The sequence below is a fragment of the Athene noctua genome, chromosome 7 (genome assembly GCF_965140245.1).
Source record: "Athene noctua chromosome 7, bAthNoc1.hap1.1, whole genome shotgun sequence".
NCBI lineage: Eukaryota > Metazoa > Chordata > Aves > Strigiformes > Strigidae > Athene > Athene noctua.
This window is the reverse complement of record NC_134043.1, coordinates 13,755,724-13,777,478: the sequence shown is the minus strand read 5'-3', so window position 1 is coordinate 13,777,478 and position 21,755 is coordinate 13,755,724. Positions and strand designations below refer to the sequence as shown.

The window sequence follows — 21,755 nt, the reverse complement described above, 5'->3', positions numbered from 1 at the left end:
ATGTGTCAGAAAGGCACCGTGTTTCAGGCAGATTCCCTTTTGGGAATCCCAGATCTTATAGTTGCCCGTGTGAGTACAGACCATATCATTCAATCGCAGGGATCATTGTGCTTATTCAGCTGGCTGGCAAAAAAAAAAAAAAAAAAAAAATACAAGAGAAGCCATACTGAAGCTCCAGATGTTTGCACAACACTCCTACTGATGTCAATAGGAGTTCTGCAAACAGGAAATGACCCTTGAATCCAGCAAGTGGCTTAGGGCATGGGGAGAGAAAAGGGGAGAATAAACCTAAACCACATGAAGTACCAAATTAAGCATAGAACTTTTCCCATCTCCTTGCACTTAAGTAAACCAAAATGACAACAGTGACCTTCCTTTGAAGATTGCTGGAGAACAAAAGTGGATTTCGTAAGCCACAGTCCTGAAATTGAGGTCTTCACACTTTAACTCAAGCAACTTTTTAATGCTTCTGCAGATACATGTTAATATTGTTCACTTGGCAATTTTTAGAGGTTCACATCTCCCCACATAATCAATACGGTCATATTAGCATAAAAAGGTCAGGCTCAGGTTCCCAAAACTGGTTCTCCCATAGAATCAATCATACAATCAGTTAGGTTGGAAAAGACCCTTAAGATCATCAAGTCCAACCATTAATCTAGCAATACCAAGTCCACCACTAATCCATGTCCCTAAGCGCCACATCGGTTTTACTACGTACCTGTGTATACATTGTACATGTGTATCTATGTTGTATGAAGTACTTGGCTGCTGAATGGCTCAGTCTGGGGACAGATTTCACCAGTGATACAGTTCATTGCCTCAAACAAATTTACACAGCCAAGCATCTCTTGCACTTACAGTTCATTCCCAAGTAAATATGAAGCTGACTAATCATTATGGAAAATTAATTTAGGAATTGAGACCATGAGCACCCAAGAGACAGTAAAATACATCTATGACTGTACTCGGGGTAATGGGGACAGAGAAATTAAGTGGCATGAGCTGTGCTACAGAGGAAGGCAATGGTAGAACGTGAAGCACTGCCAGCCCTTCAGCAAGTATCTCAGGAATGAGCAGGTTTTGGGGTCACCTTTGTGCACCGACACACTCCTATTCTTTGGTCAGCCTGATTTGCTTATTTTTAGTTCCAATAAGACAAAAGAAAATAATGAGCATAAAAACATCAGCCATGTTCCTTTCAAACTAGCATCAAGCACTCAAAACCTCTTTAGCATGCACCTTCAACCACTTGCACGAGATAGGAACAGTACTGCAGCCTGGCAGACAGCGGGCACTGCACATCTTCTCCTAACAGGTGGGATTCAGCTTGGATGGAGTTAGATTCTGCTCACTGGTAAAAAAGAAACTGCAGCGGAGACAGAGTTAATATTAAATGGAAAGCCAAAGGGGAAATAAAATGCTTTGATGAAAGATATATGGGTCATCTGATGTAAGCCCTGGAACTCAGTTTACGCCATGAAAAACCTCAGTTGAAATGGTATTTTATGCTAACTGCTTTCCCTTTGACCTCTGAATGTCTCACTCCAGTTACTACACAGAACTGTTATCAAAACAAGACTGCTTCCAGCCAAACTTCAGAAAACATGCAGTTTATTTCCCTCTTTGTGGAACTCTGTCAGTGAGAATTTGGTCCTAATTCCTCACAATTCCTTTATATGCAAATTTTGGTACTGGTTCTGAAAAACGAATTCTCCCTACAACTTATTCCAGCAAACTCATTGCTTTATGGCTAACGATACCCATAATTCATTGGTATAGTATGGACAGCATTCCAATACTTGTACCTTCATAGCACCAAACTGCTTTGATTATATCTTTTTCTTGAAAAATACCTTCTAAACCTTGTTTACCCTATGTTTTCCAACATCACTAGTAAAACTCTGAAATGGTGAATTACAATCTCAGACCTGTAATTGTAACAATTGCAGGAGAAAAAAAAAGTTCTAAAGAATCAGTACTTGGATGCTGGAAAACAAGATCCCTTAGTAAAATAAAGTGACCTACCCTGAAGAAAACTGAACTCCCCCTGGCATCAAAGAGAGCAAAGAAGTCACTGAAGGCTCTGGTACCCTGATCACCTATGAATCCTGAATCACTGACTCACCAGCATTAGCAAGCACAGACTGACAATTTTTTTTCTAAAATTAAATAAGTAGCAGGTCATTCTTACTCAGGCATCTAAATCTGTAGAAAAATGTGGCTGCAAGTGTGACTAAAAGAAACTGTATTCCCACTTCCCAAGACAGACTGCAACTAGCTAAGCCCAAAACATATACCTGAAATATATATAGTTCCCCTATACTGTTTTTCCATCTGCCTCAGATAGAAATACAGATTAATACAAGTTAGACTACAATCTTCCTAAGTCAATGCTTGGTGGTAAAGCTGGAGACAGGCTGTCGTGGTTTCAGCTGGGATAAAGATAATTCTTTTTTGTATAAACCACAACACAGGGGCAGAGGGTACCAATGCTGAGACTCTGCAATGATTTGATTGAATGGTCTGACCTTGACCAAGGCAGTATCTGGTCCTCAGCTGCCAAGGGTTTAACATTCACAGGACTCAGATAGAAAGAGCATGAAAAGAAAACATCTGTGGAAGTGGAGAGCAGCAGTGGCAGTTTTCGAGCAGCCCCCTTTTACCAGAATGATATCCAACACTGCTGAATGTTAGTCTTAAACCCAGTGCTAAAGGCCAGCAACTTGCTGAAACCTTTTTCCTTCCATGCTCTCAACATCAGCCATAGCTGCACCACCACAGGTTCAAGATGGCTTCAAAGGCAGCGATCAGTCTGGCCGCTGGTCACACTGTAGTATGGGACACGGGCATACAACAGCACCTAACGCATCTTTGTCACCACCTGAAATAAAGAGGACATTTTGCAAGCAAATCCCCAGCATAGCTGCCTGCGCAACCCAGTGCTCCCCTCGCCCAGAGCTTGCCACAACCCTTCTTCCCTACCTCAGGCAGAGAACAGAACGGTAATAAATATTTAGAAAACCACAGTAAATTCCTGAGATGCAATTTGTCTCGCAGCTTCACTGAGAGCTTCAGGGGCACCAATAAAAACCTGGGTGAGTGATGATACGCTGTAATTTGTGTTTTGAACAGACATTCCCTGAGCAACAGCAAATTTATGCAATCTCCTCCTAGGCTAGAGTTTGAGCAACTCTGCTTTACAAACAAGAGTAGTATCCAATGAAGTAGTAACCACCCAGGTCCAGAGAGTTCCTGCTTGGTGATTCATAAAGCAATTGCATCTATCTTAGAGAGGCCTTATAGACTGTTTACATTTAATTTTTATTGTCTCTGGTAATTTAACATTAAATGCAGGCATGACCACTTTTGGCAACAAAAGAACTGAAAGGCAACAATTTACTACAGATGAAAAATAATTTAGTTCAACATGGGAACACTTTCACCTGTTTAAAAGGTACAAGCCATAACAGCTTAACTGATGTCCATTGATGGAATTTAGCCAGCCATCAGGAATTTTAGGTGATTTCTGATTATAAAAGATTATCATTATTTCAAGCTCAAAGTTACATTTTGCTCAAAGATTATTTGCTACACAACCACAAAATCCTGCTTGCTTTTTTTTGTTTTGGTGTTAGGTTTCAAGGGCCACTTGTACTACGCATTTTGTGGTTTTCTGCACAATACACCGATACGATATACTAATTTCCAATTAGGATACTGATATTCCAGACCAATATGATTTACTTACTTTAGCTAAATAGTCTGCTTGCCTTTCCAGCAATTAATTAAACCCTAACCTTAGACTAAGCAATATCACCAACTAAAGTCTGTGGGGGAAAAAAAAAAAGCCAACTGCGAGTCCTCTTTCTCAGAATGGATCCACACAGCACTAGACAGAACCAGCCTGGAAACTGTTTGATTATTAAGCCAGGCTGGCCAATAAAAATTCCATTTAGCAACTTTATATGGACATCCTAAATAGTGCACAGATAAAGGCAAAGGAATGCTGACAGTCAAATGCAGCACGCAGGAGGAGGGGGCAGAAAAAAAAAAGAATTTATCCTCCCAAACTGAAGCATATCCAGCAAGCAGGAGGATCACCTTTGAAACAGTCAAATGCAACTATTCAGGGCATCAGGCACACACAAAGATTCCTCTGACAAGAAAGATTAATGAACCCCCAAGGGTAAACAGGCAAGAGCGACAGAGCTGGCATCTGAACTTGCGTGCTTGATTGCCCACACCTTTTTAGCCAGACAAAAGCAAAAATAAAACTTCGCATAAGACTTGCTGAAGTGTCCCATGTGCAGACACTCTGCAGGACAAGGAGCAAGGGCAGAATCCTCCCTCCCTAGGCCACAAATGGCAGTGGATATTCTGCAGTTGCTTATTGCAGCCTCATTTGACAAGATGCTGTAGGAGATGTTTATCCAGTGGATATTATGAATTCACCAACTACACAATAGGCCACCCTGAAAGTACCCACTATGCTAGGAACATGGAAATCCTGCAAAGGAGGACCAACTGTGGTTCAGGAAATGCAAAAGGAACAAAGAGTCATCCTGACACCGCAGGCCCACCTTGTCCCACATCTCATCTTCAACACAGCACCCCGTTATAAGCACCCAGAGATGGAGCAGGGTGAATACAGCCAGCCCTTTCTGGCCATATCTTCCCAGTTTCTGGTATTCAGTGTCCATATTGTATCCATATCAAGCTGCCCAGTCATGACCAGTTCTCACTAACTCCTCTTTTGTGTGGTCTCCTCCCAAACTTGCTTGTACTGTGACAAGTACCACCCCAATTTACACCTGCCTTGCTTTAGTATTCAATCTTGCCCTTCACCTGCCTCCTGCCTGTTTAACTTTGCACCAAAGCTACCTCAGCTCCACTCAGATGAGTACTGTGTTTTAGTACCCATCCGAGTCCAACACTGAGGATGCCTGTCCTACTTGCCACTACCACCAGGGCAGCAAGACTACAAGAACAAAGCAAATCAGTTCAACGACTAATTCTACTACCACACCATAGAGCTTCACTGTCATCATGCTTCACTGTCATCGTGTCTCTTCCTATGTTTTTCCTCCTTTTACAATCTGCCCTCAACTCGAGGGGGTTTCTTTGTCCCCTTCTTTCTCTTTCCCTACCTCTTTCTTGTGGGAAAACCAAACATATGCCTTGGAGCCAAGTTTGCTGCAAGAAAATTTCAGTGCTCATTTACTATATGAATATTTGGCTGAGCCCTACTCTTCCCAGACTTTTGAAGATGGTCTGTTTTACAGTGGTGACACTTCATAGCTAACAGGCACTAACAGAAACTCCTCATTTACAGTGGTTTCCACTCAAAAGAGAGGGATGTACATTTAATTCCTCCAAGACTACAGCCTAGCTTTGAATCAAGGACACAAAACCAGCCAGCAGACACAGAAACATTCCCATTGCTAAGTTCACTGTATGCTCTTGGGCTTCTTTTGCATAGACCTCATCCACTTTGTTGGACCCTACCTAATCTAAGCCTGGTATAAACTTTGATTTTTAATACAAATTAGTCAGTGAAGAAATTAAGGACTTATGACGAAAGGCTGAAGAAATATCTGCCCTGCGAAAATAATTTCTTCCTGTATTTCCACTTCTCTAGCATGTACTTGAAACACCTAGGACTATCTTTGTCACATCTGTCCAGCTCAGAAAACCTCAGCCCCCTCTGTGTAAGTAAAAAATACAGGCTTTTTCTGGTTTCAACCTGTTCTAAGTCAATTTGGACAACAGGTTTTATGGCTCTGTAAGAGTAGGTTTGTGTGTAATATTTACTTGAGTTTTAGATAACTAAGAAGAATGGTCCCGGGCAAGGGTGCTGAATAGGGATACAGAAGAGCTCAATGTGACTCCTAACCCTACCCAGCAGCTCCCTCAGATGCCCTCAGGTAAGTCACTTCCTTTGCCATGTTTCTCCAGTAAGAAACTGGAAGAAAGCAAGTCCCACTCCCGCATGTGGCTGCTCAGTCAGTGCCTACCACAGAGTAGGGGAGAAGATGTGATTGGCAACCATGCCATGAAAGCACACCAGCCACAAATGTGGCACTAAGCTACAAGAGGAATCTCACTCCTTGAGTACTTGCTGTCTAGTTTCAAAAATACTTAATAAATGCTTGGTAGGAAGTAAAGGGAAAAAAAGGTGGGTTTTTCAGGCCTCTTTAGAAAAAAAAATCATATATTACTCCTATAAAAACAGCTAATCATGTCAGAACTGCATTATTTCTCAAGCTTATTAGCGATACCTAAAATGTGATCTTTTAGGACACTGCAAATTAGAGAGCACTAACTGGAAAATTTCCATATGATCTCAGATTGGTAGGTACATTGATACAAACATCAAATGCTGTAAAATCACAGGCAAAAATTTTGCTGTCATAATTACAGGAATCTCAAAGTAGATATAAATAATGGGGGAAAGTAGAAGTGTGACATGAAATACAAGGAAAAAAATCTTACAGATATTCTTACTTCTCACTACACTCAGAGGAATATCTGAGCTCTTCCTTCCTTCACAGATATTGAAGATTTATGGAAGTGGGAGAACAAAATGCAGTCTAGGGGCTTCCAGTAGGAGTTGTACACAGGCTACAATCCAGCAAGTTCACAATCCTATTTGAATTTCATCCAGATGTTAGCAACAGAAGAAAGGATTACTGAAAGAATAGAAAACAGCCTCTTGGTTAAAAGACAACTGAGATTCTAGCTTCCTAGGGACAACAGAAGTCAGATGCTCTACTTATGCAGAGGTGCCCTGTCATCTGAAGCAAGATTCATAGTGAGCTTAGGGATGGTGTGGTTTGGAGACAGGGTTGTTTATCCTGGGCTGCCAAGTGAAGACAGAGCTGCCAGACATATGGGGAAATTGCTGCTAGCACAATTAATGGCTTCAGCTGAGACACCAGAACCTACTCAGAACTGTCCTCAGAGTCAAGCAGGAGACAAATTCCTTCTCCAAAGATGAAGAGGTGCACCACAAGAACCAAAACCACCAAGCAGCCAGTCTCAGAAATGGGAAAAGACAAACCAGCTTCGTTAGCCCTTTTTTAAGCCATCCAAACCCAGGAACAGAGTGGAAAGGGGTCAAGGAGCAGTACAGTACCCCACAGTAATCAGGGATGAAGGATGCATAGGTGGGCAGCCACCAGGGAGCACCTGATATTCACAGTCTCAGTGACACAAAGTCATTGTTGTGCCTCTGATCTCAGGCAAGGATGGAGTGCATGTTCAAACAGGAGAGGTCACCAGCAGCAGAGTTCCTTGAAGTACCTAAGGGCTGGTCAGTAATGGCAGCGATTGTTAGGAAAAGAGGCAGTTCTTCGCATGCGACAAAGCAAAAATATCCCCACAAACAGAGCTATAATTAAACCAGAAGTACACTCAAGCAGAGCTGGTCACTCAGCCTTCTCTACACTTCATTTAGGCAAATAAAGAATTGTTCCAGGAAAACTACAAACATTCAGACAGTTGTGACCCCATAAAAACTCAATTACGTAGGAGTTAACGTCAATACAAACCAGCTTTTTTCATTTACCATGCATCTCAGTGTTTAAAACTGGGTTCTCTGGCTGTAGAAGATTAGAAAACCAAATCTGAACTTTAGACTTTTTAATGGAGGCAACGGTTCTCTTTTGCCTTCTGTTGTAAGTGATCTCACCTCCTACCCAAGCAATCAGCAACTGCCTTCAAAGTGTCCTCTTCAGCTGCTCATTGCCCAGTGCCTTCTCCACCTTTCTTTGGAGGAGAAACCAGAACACGTCTGCAGTGAGCTGAGGCAGGACAACACCCAGATGATTTTAAACACAGCACATCTTAAAGTGTACCACACTTGTGCACACGTGTCTTGAACCTGGCTGTGTGCTTTTGCACCTGGAGACTGAAATGTGGGGTGTGACCCAGACTCAAACTAAGTCCATCTTTAGCTTCATGAGGCGTCTGTTGCTTATGCACCTCTACAGCAATTCTCCCAATATCATCACAGGTCTTCTCAGATGTTAGTGGTTTTCTCTCATGGTTTGTGGTTTTGGCTTCTTTTCTGAACTGTCTAGGACTGGCAATAAAGATGACTTCTGGAAGACACTGTAAAGCAGAGATGGCCAGCCTTCCTAACCCTAACCAGCTGTATACTAAAATCCTCACGTGGCCAAGAACCACAAGTCACATACTGCAGAACTGGAGAGCTGAACAAAGCCCAGGAAAACTTTACAGGCAGGTGACAGCCAGTTACTCTGAAGAACCACTGGGCAACAGGACTGGATTTATCACACAGCCTGCCCTCAGTGACCCTCTCCCATCAACCTTAACCACCCTCTATTTGGAGTAATTTAGATCTGAGGCTCCGAGCCAACCCAATGCTGGTCATGAAAAAATCATGACTTGAATAACTCACAGTCCACATGTGGTCTGGCACTACAAGCCGATTCCCTTGGGCAATGACTTTCAGGTTTTTGTGTTTTTTCAGCTTTTTGTTTTGTTTTTTAAAGGAATGATTTTATTTCCTCACATTTATTAGCATTCAGATCTACTGTACAGTGCTTGTTTCCTCCACATTCCTCCTAGGGCAATTTCTGGAACCACCTTCATTGCTCTCATTTCTGTCCATGTTTGAAACTAGTCTGAACCAGCCGTGGTCAAACCACACCCCATATGACTGCAGACCATGGAATATGCAACTGCATCAAGTCTTCTTGCTAAAGCAGTGGTTTGTAATATGGTTGCTAGTTGATTGTTTGTCTGAAAATCCCTATCCACAAGAGACACTGAAATAGTGCTAAGAGGCGGGCTAGTTCCAAAAACGTTAGGCCATGTTTGTGCTGCGGACTTCTGGACAGTGTAGCCCTGTTGACAGATGCGATCCCTGACCAAAGGAGCGATGCCAGCAGCAGCTCCTAATGTGAGGACACCACCTTTACCAGTTTCATGGACTGAAGGTGGAGTGGTGTTAAGGCACCATACTAATAACTCTCTACTTTGTCCCATCAGATGAGTAATCCTCCTGAGGTACAGTAAAGATCTCTTAATGTAGAAACTGATCTTAGTTTGCTAATCCTTAGGGCATGTTCAATTTGGGCTAGCAAGGCTCTGGCTCCAGTTTCAAGGAATGCGGGAAGGCGGGGGGGGGGGGGGGGGGGGCGAGACGACAAGATCAGGAAAGACAAGTGTAATGAGTCAGTCTTTGGAAACCAAGCTAAGGATTTGACTGTAGTTACTTCATTTACAGGATGGTTCTAGAGCTGCAGCCAGCGAGCACTCAGAGTTTCAAACTGGAGCAGACAAGCTTGGGAGCCTGCCACTGCCGAATGTCCCCAAGTCAACTTAACACAACAGTTAAGCTCATTCCCTTATGCTCCCTCACAAATGCTTCCCCTGCCCTTGCTGAAAACATCCGTTCTCTCAGCTTCCTCCTTCACCCTTGTGAAGAGCCCAGGCCAAAGATCTCTTCCTCCTCAATGCCACTGACCATCTCTCTGGGTCTACCCAGCAAGAATCAAGGCTCACGAAAACTCATTATGCTCCACAAGCCTGGAGTCCTCTCCCATCCCTCTCATGTTTGTACACAAACACAGCCACTGGATGGCCCTTCTTTCTAGCCCATATGAAAAGCTTTCAGATCTTGCCTGCATCTCTCCACTGATTCCTCTTATCTCTGCTATGCAACTTGGCCTTCAATTTACTAGACAGTTCTTCCAGCTTTCCCCACTCCATAGCTCTGTTAGACCTGACCTTTCTCCTACCCAGTTCTATACCTGGACTATCTCCTGAGCTGGTCCACTCCAACCACCATTGAACCAGTCACATGTGGAGTAAGTGCTTCAGGGCATGGAGCAGAGCTGCTTCACTGTGACAAAAGGTCAGTTACTGAGTAGTGAAGAGCTCAAGTCAGGAAGCAATACTTGGACAGCAAGTGGCAAAAATCACCCAGCAAGCAGAAAACCCCAAACCCAGTCCTTGCAATTTGGGTAACTACACTAAATGCGAATTGCTTTGTTGGAGCTGGGAGAGCCACAGTGCCTTTGTATCTGCCCTACTAGGAGCCAGCTATGACTGACACTCTCACCATCACAGACAGGGTGGAGGGACATCCATTAATGAAGTTACCCATTCACTAAAGTAATCCATCACAAAACTCAAAGCATAAAAGGAAGAAGGGAAGTTTTATGTAACAGTGTTTGGACAAACCATGATAAGCACAGAAAGAGGGTAAGGTGCAAGAGGCATCCCTTTGCTTACAGTCAGCATAAGGCAGTAAGGTGTAGGCAATGGTCTAAATTGTTTCAAGAGGTGGCTATGGGACTGCAGCAGGGGTCACAGTGCTCTGGAGTCAGTCAGCTCTTTGCTGTGCCATAAGTATTGGCTCCAGAGACCTGGGCTGCCTCGAGATCTCCTTGACACACCTCTTCAGGCTCAAACAACACAATTCTATTAATGGGATAAATTTCAGAGCCTTCAACTTCCACTTAGCTCTAGCTCAGGCAGGACTATTGAGATCAGTGTGGCAGCACCTGGGTGGGATTCCCTGGCTTGTGTTGAGCAGGTCAAAGCAAAGAGTTGCAGCACTCTCTCTGGTTTTGGAGAAGAGATGGGAAAATATCTACGCAACAAGTACCTGCTGGGAAATTATATAGCTCAAGAATCAAAAGTGGTTCCCACAGAGAAGTGAGACTGAAAGGAAAAGAAAATTTCACTTAATTTTTGCTTTTAAACAGACACACCTTCTATTTTTTATTCCAGAAGGCCAATGCATGAGGAACATGATTCTGGCACAGACGTCATGAAAGACCAAATACCCATTTGTGTAGAAACTCCTAAACAGAAACCTCTAAGTGAAATGGGAGGTTACCTGGCAATTCAAATTGATTCTTTGTCCTGAAATTGCAAAACCAATCCCCATCTCTTTTTAACCCCAGATTATGTCCTCATTGATATCCTGCCAACAGCAATTAAGACTCCCCAGCTGGCTGAAAGGTGTGTCCAGCATCTTCTTCTCCCCATAGCTGTAGTTCAATAAACCTACAAGATCCTCACAGCAGCTCATGTCCACATGGGAGGAGACTCCAGTCCCTCTTTCCTAACTGTCACAGGCAAGGTATTTTGGTCAAAGGGGCTTAGTATCAAGGTAGACTACATATCAGATGAATTTAATCTCAAGGCCTGCCCTTGCTACCAGGAAGAGTCACTGCTGGGAACAAGAGTGCAGTCAATGGTGTGGACTCTGAAACAACCTTCTGGAGTGGAGCAGAATGGCTTTTTAAGAAGGTACATTGCAAGATTTCAAGGTAAAAAAAAAATTCATCTACATACAGAGAGCCTTGAATTTCAAGAGGCTTTTCAAGAAACCCAGAGCATCTCCATGCAAGGAAGACAACAAATTGCTTGGAAGCTTAAATAAATGAGGTAAGGATGCTCCTGAGAAGGTGGCGGGCAGGTGCGAAGCTCCTGCCAAGAGGAACAGAAAGCAGTAAGCCATTCAAACTGACAGGAGAGGCACCACCTTTTACCATTAATCACCCCAAAGACCCTCTATGAAAAGGTAAAGGCGCTGTTTCCATCCACTGTGACAAGCCAACAGCACTAAGGAGCACCCACTTCTTACTTCTTCCCCAGCCCCTTCCCAACTCTGCCTCACTGCACAGCTCCTGCCAGACTCATCCCTGCTTCGTTCCTCCAGGCCTCTCCAGCCTCATGCTCTCCAGGATATGTTCTGCAAGGAAACATCCCACCTCCCCCCTTGAGGGATGAAAGACTGATGCAGAAGGTATCCAAGAACTGGTGGTCTACTGAGGAAACAGGTCAGTACTGTGTTAAGTTGGAGCAGGAGACAACTCCTTGCAATAGTAATAGGAGAAAGCCTAACACAACATGGTCTATCTGCAAAGGCAGTAGTAACAGGCTTACTTTGCATAGGAAAACATAGACTGTTTAGTCATACAGTTTTTAAAAACTCATGTTATTGTGTAAAGAGCTGACTAACTTTTGTCCTACTATAAGGTAAAGAAGCAGGCACTGCCGCATGTATGTTAAAATATTTGGCCATCAACTGCTTTTCACAACATAAAATCTTTTACTCTGAAACAGGAAAGAATTGTGTTTTGCAGAAAGATTCATTTCCATCTCACTCTTGATATGCCACCTCCTGGGGTCTGCTGTATTTGCATGGATAAACTGAGAAGACACAGTCACAAATCTCAATCATCTTTGGATCCTGGTAGACAACACAGTGCCAGTTTATGTGACAGGAAACATCTGGCTCCTTGGGTAGAGTCTGCAGCACTTGGCTGATCTTTCTGCAGGGGCTCCATGGGTCTCTACCAGCTAGCAACACAGATCCAGCAGCCAGCAGCACCTGAGGTCAGAGTCCAAGGGAGGTCAGGGCTCTGATTTGCACAAGCATTGAGAGAAACCTAGCCAGAGAGGCACCTGAGTGAGCTTCATGCTCAGTGCACAAAGCTTAAAGGGCTGGGGCAGTGTCCTGAAGCAGGAGAGGATCACAGTAACAGGGCAGACAGCCTTCAGCTTGTTGCTAGGCTAATGCCCTTGTTTACAACCTGGCAGAAAATAAGCATAGTAAGTTTTAGCATAACTTGTGCCTGGCAAGGTCTGATCCCCCTGGGACCCATATACAGGAGGTGCTGCAAAGTGACAGCCAAACTCCAGCCACAGATGTGTCTGCACAAATTCTGCCAAAGGGGGGAAAAAAAGCCTGGAGAAACACACAGTGCTTGTTTATCCAGGAGTAAAAATTAGCCTGTGAGGTCAGTTATAGTGGACCTTGATGCACTGAACCCCAGCAACTTGTCAAGTTTGGGACTGAGCGGAGCAGAGCCACACCACTCAGCCAGTGGGAGCAATGTCACACTCTGCCCAGACCAAGGAGCCCTTGGATACCTGCTATCTCATTCTCTGGCAATGCCCACCAGCAGCCCATGGGGGCTTGCAATGTTAAAAGCCCTCTCCAACCAACAATTTTCCAATCTGCTTAGTTAATCTGGCCTTTCAAAATGAAGGTAGCAGGCTGCAGTTTAAGTTGTCTGAGATCAAGCCAGTAGCTGACCACAGGGAACTGTGCATGCTATAATGCTGCTTTAAGTCAACAGCTAAATCGGTGGTGCTTCATTATTTTATAACAGTTGACAATCCTGTATAAACGTGAAAAATTAAATAGTCCTCCTTTCCTCCATCCCCCTTCCCCATCTCTATCCCTCTTTTTCCAATCCCACTGCCCTCCCGGTAAGGCACAAATATGGGATTAAATCTCTCTCATGGATTGTTCCCAGGAAATATGCCCTCCTTCAGTGTAGTACAAACCCTACCTTGGTTGAGGTAGGTCAGGGTTTCTTCATGCAGTTTCACAGCAGGCGATGTGGCTGTGCAAAGAACATACTGAAAGGGTGGCAGTTTGGCATCGTTCTCAGGAGACAGCTGCGGTTCTTCCTGCTTGAAGATTGGCAGTGCAAGAACATCTCTGCAACATACAATTCACACATTTAGTTACAAAGACTTAATGGAATATCCTAGCCTCTATTTGCAGTTGATTCTCATGGTCTGAGATAACAGAGATGGTCTCTGTTGAAATAGAGTTATGACAGCTAAAAAAGAAAGAATTTGGTCTCTGTAACACAACAAGGCAACTTCAGCCTCTAGGATGTCAGCACTGGACCTAAAAGAACACAACATTAAACAAATAAGTATTTCTGAGAACCTGAGAATTAATTTGTTTTTAAATGTAAATCAGATCTACTTTTCAGCTAAGCAGTCTTCCTGATGAGAAAAAAATATCAAAACCAGATTATTTGTCCTTGTGCAAGTACATTAAGAGTTCCTGGGTTCTTAAATGAAAGCCTTTCAGAAAAAAAAAAAAAAAAAGCAAGAAAGGGCACTTTATTTTGATAGCCAAATGTCAGATTGATTAGTGAAATGTCTTCAGGTAGCAGCCAAGGGTTAGGAGCTGACACAGCTCTGGTGTAAAAAGGAGATACTCAGGTAAATGATGGCATGAACTGCTGGATCAGTTAACTCCTAACATCTCCCTGCACTCACGGAATCACACAGCTCTTAAATCAGCATTGGGCTACCTTCATAAATACACAAATGCTCAGGAGCAGCTTCACTAAGACCTGTACGCAGTCCCAGTTCTCACTCCTTTACAAAACGTTCACGCTGACCTGCCTGCTGATTTAGTGTCAGACTGATCCCAACCCACACTAATCCCCAAGCAGAACAGGTATTAGCAAGGGTGAGGGCACAACAGAATGATTAGCACAAAATGAGATGTCAGGAATAAGCATCCTTATCTTAGCATGTCTGATACTGGAGAACCACATTAGCCTTCCCTATGTTCCTAACATTTCTGATCATTGTGTCTGCCTACTTAATAGGACATTAATATCCTTCCAAATTAGGAGGATTATGTTGAACACAGGCAGTTCAGATAAGAAATTATTTTCTTTTTTTCTCCTCCATTTCCTCCACATGTGTGAGGACTTGAGATTCCCATTACAGAGGCTGCAGTTCTGATCCTTTCAATAATCCCATACACAAAAGGCTCTAAGAAAAAAACTGTGCAGAAACATGCCAGCATGTACAGGCATGGTCCCCATGGAAAGAGCATTAAGAATTTTTCCCTTGCCCTACGTTCAGTTAATGATCCACCCTGTGTTCACTCATAGCACCCACAGCCTTGAAGGCTATGAAAGTTATGAGTTAAAACGGCGCAGCAGTTTATAGCAAACTACTGAAGTGCCTGATTCAAACACAGGTACTCCTATTTATGGCAAAATAAAGCCAGAGAACAAACCGTGCCATTTCAGATACAGACAGGAGAAAAAAAGCACCCATCCCTGTTTCCATGCTCTCTTCTAACACCATCCCCTCCACATCATCACCAACTCTAAGGCATCCAGCCCCATTTGCTTACTGGCATTACTGACATAATCACAGCTCTTGCCTAACTGCAGCCATAGAGAGGTTTGGGTTTTTTTCCCTTAGTTATGATGATTTACTACAGTAATGAAGGGACAGAAATGCCTGCAGTAGATTTCTGAAATAGTATTGCTCCACACACTCTAGGATCTGATACCGCTCCACAGAGTCATCTCACTCACCCCAGATGCCAACATTTGCTCTTAACACACTTGTCTGGCACAATGCTATTGGAACGAGTGCTGCTTTACAGATGAGAAATTGTCAAAAACTCTGAATCCTGAAAGCTTCTGCAGTCCTGCAGAAGACAGTGCACAAAATCACACCCAGGTTCAACAGTTAAGTGTGAGGAATTTGTACGACTCATCTGAAACAGTTGAAAAATATAGGCAAGAGAAAGTCGGAATTCATATATCGAATTTCACATTGGGCTCAACACCCCTACACTTGCTGGAACAGCTGTCTGATCACTGAAGACCATAACCATGGAGGAATCTGCGATTTGTTTTCTGGAAAGCTTCAGCATATTAAAGCACTGATGAAGCCATACAAGCTAATCACATTTTTATTCCTGCAGCATTTGAACTAATGGCTGGTGGTGTCCTTTGCACTGGATCAAGCCCTTATAAAACATTCACCTTATTAAAAGTGTTTGGAACTTAGAAGGATGTGAGCAACAGATCAAGGCTTAAAAGAATTTCTAAGTTATAGGTATATAAGCCATCACAATATTTGTTCAGCTCTCTTCACTCAAGAGTTACAAATGAAGTTTTGGAAAAAGAAAGCTTTTTACAACAGTTCCCATCCTTGAAAAAAAAAAAAAAAGGGGGGGTGGGGGTGGCCCACCCTTAAAACTCTCCCAAGTTTCAGCTTTATGTTCAAGTTTTACTAGTTCTAGTCTTAACCAAGTTAGTCCGCTTACCTGGGAAGGGAGTTATTTATGAGTCCAGTCAGCTGGCAGAACAGAGAGTAAAATACATACCGGGTTTCATAAAAATGAATGAAGATTTATGAGGATTTTTCTGTAGTATTGTCTCGCTAGAACTACAAATACCATTGATTTATGGTAGAATTTACACAGATGTCTCATATGCACACAAAGTGTTTGATCTCTGCTAAGTATGATTGATACAAATTTTTCCTACAGCTACTTCAAGGATTGTACTATTTTAGCTTCCTCTACAAAGTCACTACAAATAGGTAAGAAGAGCCTTCAGAAAGGCACAGCTCAACAGAAAAATGCCCCTCTAGAAATTAATGTCTCGATACATTCCCATGGAGAATGAATTGGCCAGAATTCGAGGTCCCTACAAAAAACCATGTGTTTTACTCAACTGACCGTCCCCAAAACAGCTAAGGCCATTGCTGCCATAAAATCGGTTTTAGGGCATTTAGTCCCAGATCAAGAACACCACAGTCACAGTGGCAGATACTCACTACAGCTGAACTTCGTTCCTAAAACACCCACAAGTTACCTTCACACTAGCAGCCTCCCTGGCAGATCAAGCATCCCTTATCCCCCCAGCTAGAATCAAGCCAGCAAAAATAATCTAATGTGTTTTCTGGACAGTTAAATGAATTTGAATTGTGGGCTTAAGCCTGACCCAGACTTGGTGATCTTGTAGCACTCATGCTAGAAATCCACGGAGTTAATGAAGCAGCCTGAGCACCATAAATGCTCTCTAACGCAGAGAGAGACAGTGCACACAAGTACCAATGCTGATGCTCCTCTGCTACTACCATTCTCACTGTCCTAAACTAACCAGGTTTGCAAGCACAAAGCAAGAGAAAACAAGACTTTTGTTGTTAAAACAGAATTACTGGGATAGAGGGAGGAGGTGAAAAGCAAAGAAGCTGCCAGAAAGCAAGAATCTCACGGTATTGTATAATTTGATAATGAGAGATTGTTATTTAGTGAAAAAAAAAATAATCCTTTGCAAAAACACTGATAGAGAGCAGAATTGCACATCTCCTTGAAAGGGAAGTATTATCTGTGCTCGAAGTGCTTCGCCAGACAAACTCAGTGTTCTCTCAACAGTGGTTATTTGGGGGAATATTTTGAAAGCAAGGCTCTTGGGCCACAGCCAGGTTCTCCACCGCTGCAATTCAGCAAAATCGCACTTCAGTGGAGCAGCAGCAATTGACACCAGCTGAGAGCTCAGCTTTACATATTCAGAAAAAAAGAAAAAATAATTCATAAGCACCCAGCAGAAAAGAAACTCCCAAAGTTGTCCACTTTGTTGTTTTTCGGAGGGAGGAAATACGGGTTTGTGCTACACATGCTACAGACTATTGTTTAGCAGCCCTTGTGCTTAAATTAGGCACATTTAATTAAACGCAACTGTGCGGAGGCAGGAAAAAGCTGGTTTAGACAAGTTCAGAAAGTGAAATTCTGAGCTTTTTACCCATCGTCCTAAAAAGAAGAGAAAGAAATCCCATCCTGAGAAAACTGGATGCGCTCTTAGTTTGCCAGTAGACGTTTGCCACAGACTTTTGACAGAGCTTTGCAACTGTCTCACCTTCTCACTTTGAAATGCGCTACCCAAGCCCTTGGGAAGAGAAGCCGGCAAAAGCAATGAAGCAAAACTGCGGATCGTGGTCTAACTAGGCGCTAATTTAAAAAAAAAAAAAAAAAAGAGAGAAAGAGAAAATAAGGAGGAGGGGGAGCCCAAGGAGTCAGAGCGCTAACCCGGGCGATGCGGCGACTCCGCTGGCCGCGGGGTCCCGGCCGGGCGGGGGGCGGCTTTGGGGCTACAGGAGCCCCGCTCCCCCCGGCCGAGGCCGGCGGCGCCCCGCGGCTCTCACGCCGCCCGGAGCGGGCGGGAACTCACCGCAGGTAGCTGCCGGTCGAGTGCTGGTTGTAGTGCTCCGGCTGCGTGTGCCAAAACAGCATCTTGGGGGCGGCGGGCGGGGAGGGGGCCCGGCGCTGGCGCGGTCCCTGGGGCCGGGGGAGGCCGGGCGGCAGGAGGGGGCCAGCCGGGCTGCCCACCCCGAGGCGCGCCGGGCACGGCTACGGCCAACTGGAGCCGCGGCCCCGGCGGCTCCCGGCGCTTTTATGGCTCAGCCCCGGCGGCCGCGGGTTGGCCGGGCCGGGGCGAAGGAGCCGGGCGAGCCCTCCCCCGGCCCGCCCCGCCGCCCCCCCCCCGCCCCGGGGCGCAGGAGCCGGGGCAGCCGCGGGGCGGAGGGACGGGCCCGACGCGGGGAGGGCGGTGGGCGGCCTCGCCCCGAGAACGGGCCCGGGGGAGGGACCCGGCGGGCCCCGCCGTGGGCACCTCGCAGCCCCGGTGCGGCTTCAGCGGGGCCCGGGGGCGTGGGGAGACCCCCGGCTCCCCATCGGCTCTGCTGGGACTGGCCGTCCGCCCCCCACCTTGCCCCGGGTTTTTAAAAGCCAGCCCGCTCCCCTCGAGCCGCGGGGGTGTCCTGGCAGCCCCCTCAGCCGGGCTCAGGTTCCTCTGAAGTCTCTGTTGTTCTAAGTGAAGGGCGGCTGATGACTTTAGCTCTGCGCTGTGTGGCTCTTACACCAGCCCGTGCTCCATGGTGATGTGAGGGGGCTGTTGTCCATGTGGGACAGTAAGAGACAAAGTAATTTGTCAGAGGACATGTTGAACAAGAGTCAGGGACTAAACTCCCCCCTAACCCATCCAAAACCCTTCTGTCTTTCCTAACACAACTCCCCTACTCAGTGAGGAGAAACCTGTTTCTTCACCATTTCAAATTGCAGCTCCCAGTCCTCACCTCCAGGGCTGTCCAGACCCATCAGTTTCCTAACACACACACACACACACACCCCCCGCTCTCAGGGCATCTTCCTGTCCCCATCCATCCTTCCCATGTTTGATAGTTCGGGGAGGGGGAACAAAAGGGTAGAGGGGCTTCCCCATTTGGCGATGTCCTATTGTCTATCCACCAGCAGAAATGGAAACAGATCCTCAATTACTTTGAAACATTAAAAATCTTCCAAACGGTTTTGCAGAAGGCTTCCTACCCACAAGCTTCCTGGTCAAATTTCAGCTGAGAAGAAGGCAGTTTACTCAGGGTAGCTGTCAGCATATATCATTATGTACTGCTGTATTTCACAGCTGAGATAGTGCCACTTCACTGTCAGATTAAATTTCTATTATCCTGCTATGATTATAAAATATTGATATTGTCATAGCTCCTATAGATCATGATTAGGTCAAGCCAGAGGGAGAACAAATATATATATATATATATATATATATATTATAACTATAGGCATTGGCTGTTCATCTCCTGATGTATCGTGGGGTGAAGAACAAGGTAACGTGAAGGGTAACTAAGTAGCTTCGCAGAGGTACTATAAGTCTTAAAGTTTTTAAGATACATCATTTATATCTGCTTGTCTCAGTTTCAGACTAAGAAGTAGCACATATAAATTTGCCTTTAAGGTAGTTTCTATTCTCTGTTACTATGCAGCTAGACAAACACCTGGTTCTTTCAAAGCAAAATGGCTGGAGTCATCTTGTCACTTTTTCATACTCTTAAAAATATTTAGCTCTGCTCACACAACATTGGAGCAGCAGCAACTGATCAGACCTTGATTGAGCAAAGTCTGTTGGCTCTTTGACAGAGAAACTAGGCAAAGTTTGCTGAGGTGTCTAAGGACCTCTCTAAAACAGTAAATATACTTCCACAGTTTGAGCACTTTGCTGCACCAACTGAAGATATATGAAGTCCAGTGTAAGAGTAAATGACCCCAAAGTATGAAACAAAGGATCCTGCCAAGTCTGGCATGTCAATATTTTCTTTACTATCTTTCTAGAAAGTAAGTATGTTGTAGGGAAAATGACTTAGAAATATTCCCATTTGTTTCCTCTCTGGACTCTTGATGAATGTAGAAAATAAGGTGAGATCTAGTAGTTAATTTTACAGAGACTCTGCCAGCAGCCCTGTCCTCTAAATCTTCCTGTCCCTCCCATCACTTTCTTAGCCAAATCTGATGAAAAAAAAAAAAAAAGAAAAAAAAAAAGACATCTTTGTTCTTTGTCTACCTCTCGTGAAAGAAATCTCAGCCCTCTTCTGGTCTAATTCCTGCTCTTCCCCCCAGCACTGAAGTTTGCATCACAGCATCAAATACCCTGTCCTGATCTTCAAAATCCACCACATCATACAGACCAAGTCCTCCCCTGCTTCCCTCTGGGACTCCCTTGATCGCCCAGCGTCTGCTCTTCCTCTTCCCCCTAACACATCCCCTCAGAGAAGAAATCTTGTCCATCGCAGCTTTCTCACCCAAACCTCCCTTTGCTCTCCTACTCTCCCTCAGATGAAAGTAATTTCTTTCCCTCTACTGTGCTGATTGCTCTTCAGCTCTCTTTTTAGATGTTTATTCAATTGGCCACGGTAAAATTCTTTGCTCATATGATTAAAGGGGATTGAGTGAATATTTTGTTTGATGGATTTTTCTACTCGAGGTAATGTTATGAAGGGACCTAAGGACACTTTTTGTGTGAAAAAGTATTTTAAAAATAAGTATCTTTTCCTGTGGACTTCTGTGCCTGGGCACAAAACTACTGTGACAGTGAGTTCAAGCTGGCATAAAGAAGAACAATATTTTTAAGCATGTAAGTCCTTTTGATTAAAAAAACAAAAACAAAAAACACACACACACACAAAACCACAAACAACAACAACAAACCAAACACGAAAAACCTTCAAGCATTAATATCTCTGCTTTCAGTTTAAGATGCCCCAAAAGTTTGTTCTGCTCCTTCACCGGTCAGTACTCAACTAAGCACTGAGTGGGAACATGTATGTCTTTCATCTGCTTTCCTGGAAAGTCAAGAGGTTTAGATCAGCTTCTCAGCACTTAAAGCCAACTGAGTAGACTTTGCACTGAAGTGTCTGAGATAATCACATATTCTGTTCCCTTTCTCCACTGGAAAAAAGGTGCTTCCATTAGTCAAGAGGCTAAAGGGATATGAGCGTGGGAGCATTATAACACTGCAGAGATGGCTAAGTAAAAGCTCAGATGGTAAAAGTAATCAGGCACTTAACTCCCACCAAACTCAAAAGAAACAAAGCATCTCTATACCTTTATGAATTCCACCACAAACATCTGAATTGTTTCTGAAAAGTCTAACAGGAGCTTCTTGGTCAGATAAGCAATTTTGTGTTCATGAAGCCCAAAATAAACTTAGTTAAAGGATCAAGGTTGAACATTATACTGTATTGAAGAGCCTCTAAAAGCTGCCATTAGCTCATTATGGCATTAGTCAAGGTTATTCAGGGATTACTCCAACTCCCTCCTGATGCGTGGGCCATCAAGTTGCAGCCTGTCTGGATGAACTGCAGGGATATGAAATGAACAGCAGAGACTTGGGAAGACTTATTGGGATGATCACCCAAGCACTGAATATGCTTTAAGAAAAAAAAAAAAAAAAATCAGCGTGGTGCCTTTTGTGTTGCCTCTGTGTGTATTTTAGCATACAGGTTTCCAGCCTCTGACTTGGTGATCCTTGGTGCAACTATATTTAAGTAAACTGCAAGATAACCAAGTAAAGGGGCTGTATTGTGACTGGTTTATTTGTTCTACTTTCCCTTGGAAACACTGAAGGCACTAGAAACTAGAAAAGACTGAAAACCCGAGGTTTTAATCAACTGTGATGATCTGAATGAATAAGGGATCAGCTTTTATACAGCCCTTATTGTTCTAAAACCTGGGAAAACATTGCTTTGTCTTTCATAGGGTTTGGAACAGTTTCCAGTGGCAAGTGCATGCTCTCCCAGGTAGCTCCCTGGCCCTGAAGTATCCTCATCAGTCCTGTGCAGGTCCACTTTTC

At 44.1% G+C, this 21,755-nt stretch overlaps 1 protein-coding gene across 1 annotated transcript in view; it reads right to left on the bottom strand.

Annotated features, from left to right (window-relative positions):
- The window catches only part of TFCP2L1 (transcription factor CP2 like 1), a 31,822-nt gene extending 13,934 nt beyond the window's left edge, over nucleotides 1-17,888 (bottom strand). Inside the window, exons 1-2 of the mRNA XM_074910631.1 lie at nucleotides 17,787-17,888; nucleotides 13,347-13,498 (exon numbers count right to left, since the gene is read on the bottom strand). Of these exons, the coding sequence (XP_074766732.1) occupies nucleotides 13,347-13,498; nucleotides 17,787-17,848 (214 nt within the window). The 5' untranslated portion in view covers nucleotides 17,849-17,888. The remainder of the gene's footprint in view (nucleotides 1-13,346; nucleotides 13,499-17,786) is intronic.
- Between the last annotated feature and the right edge of the window lie 3,867 nt (nucleotides 17,889-21,755).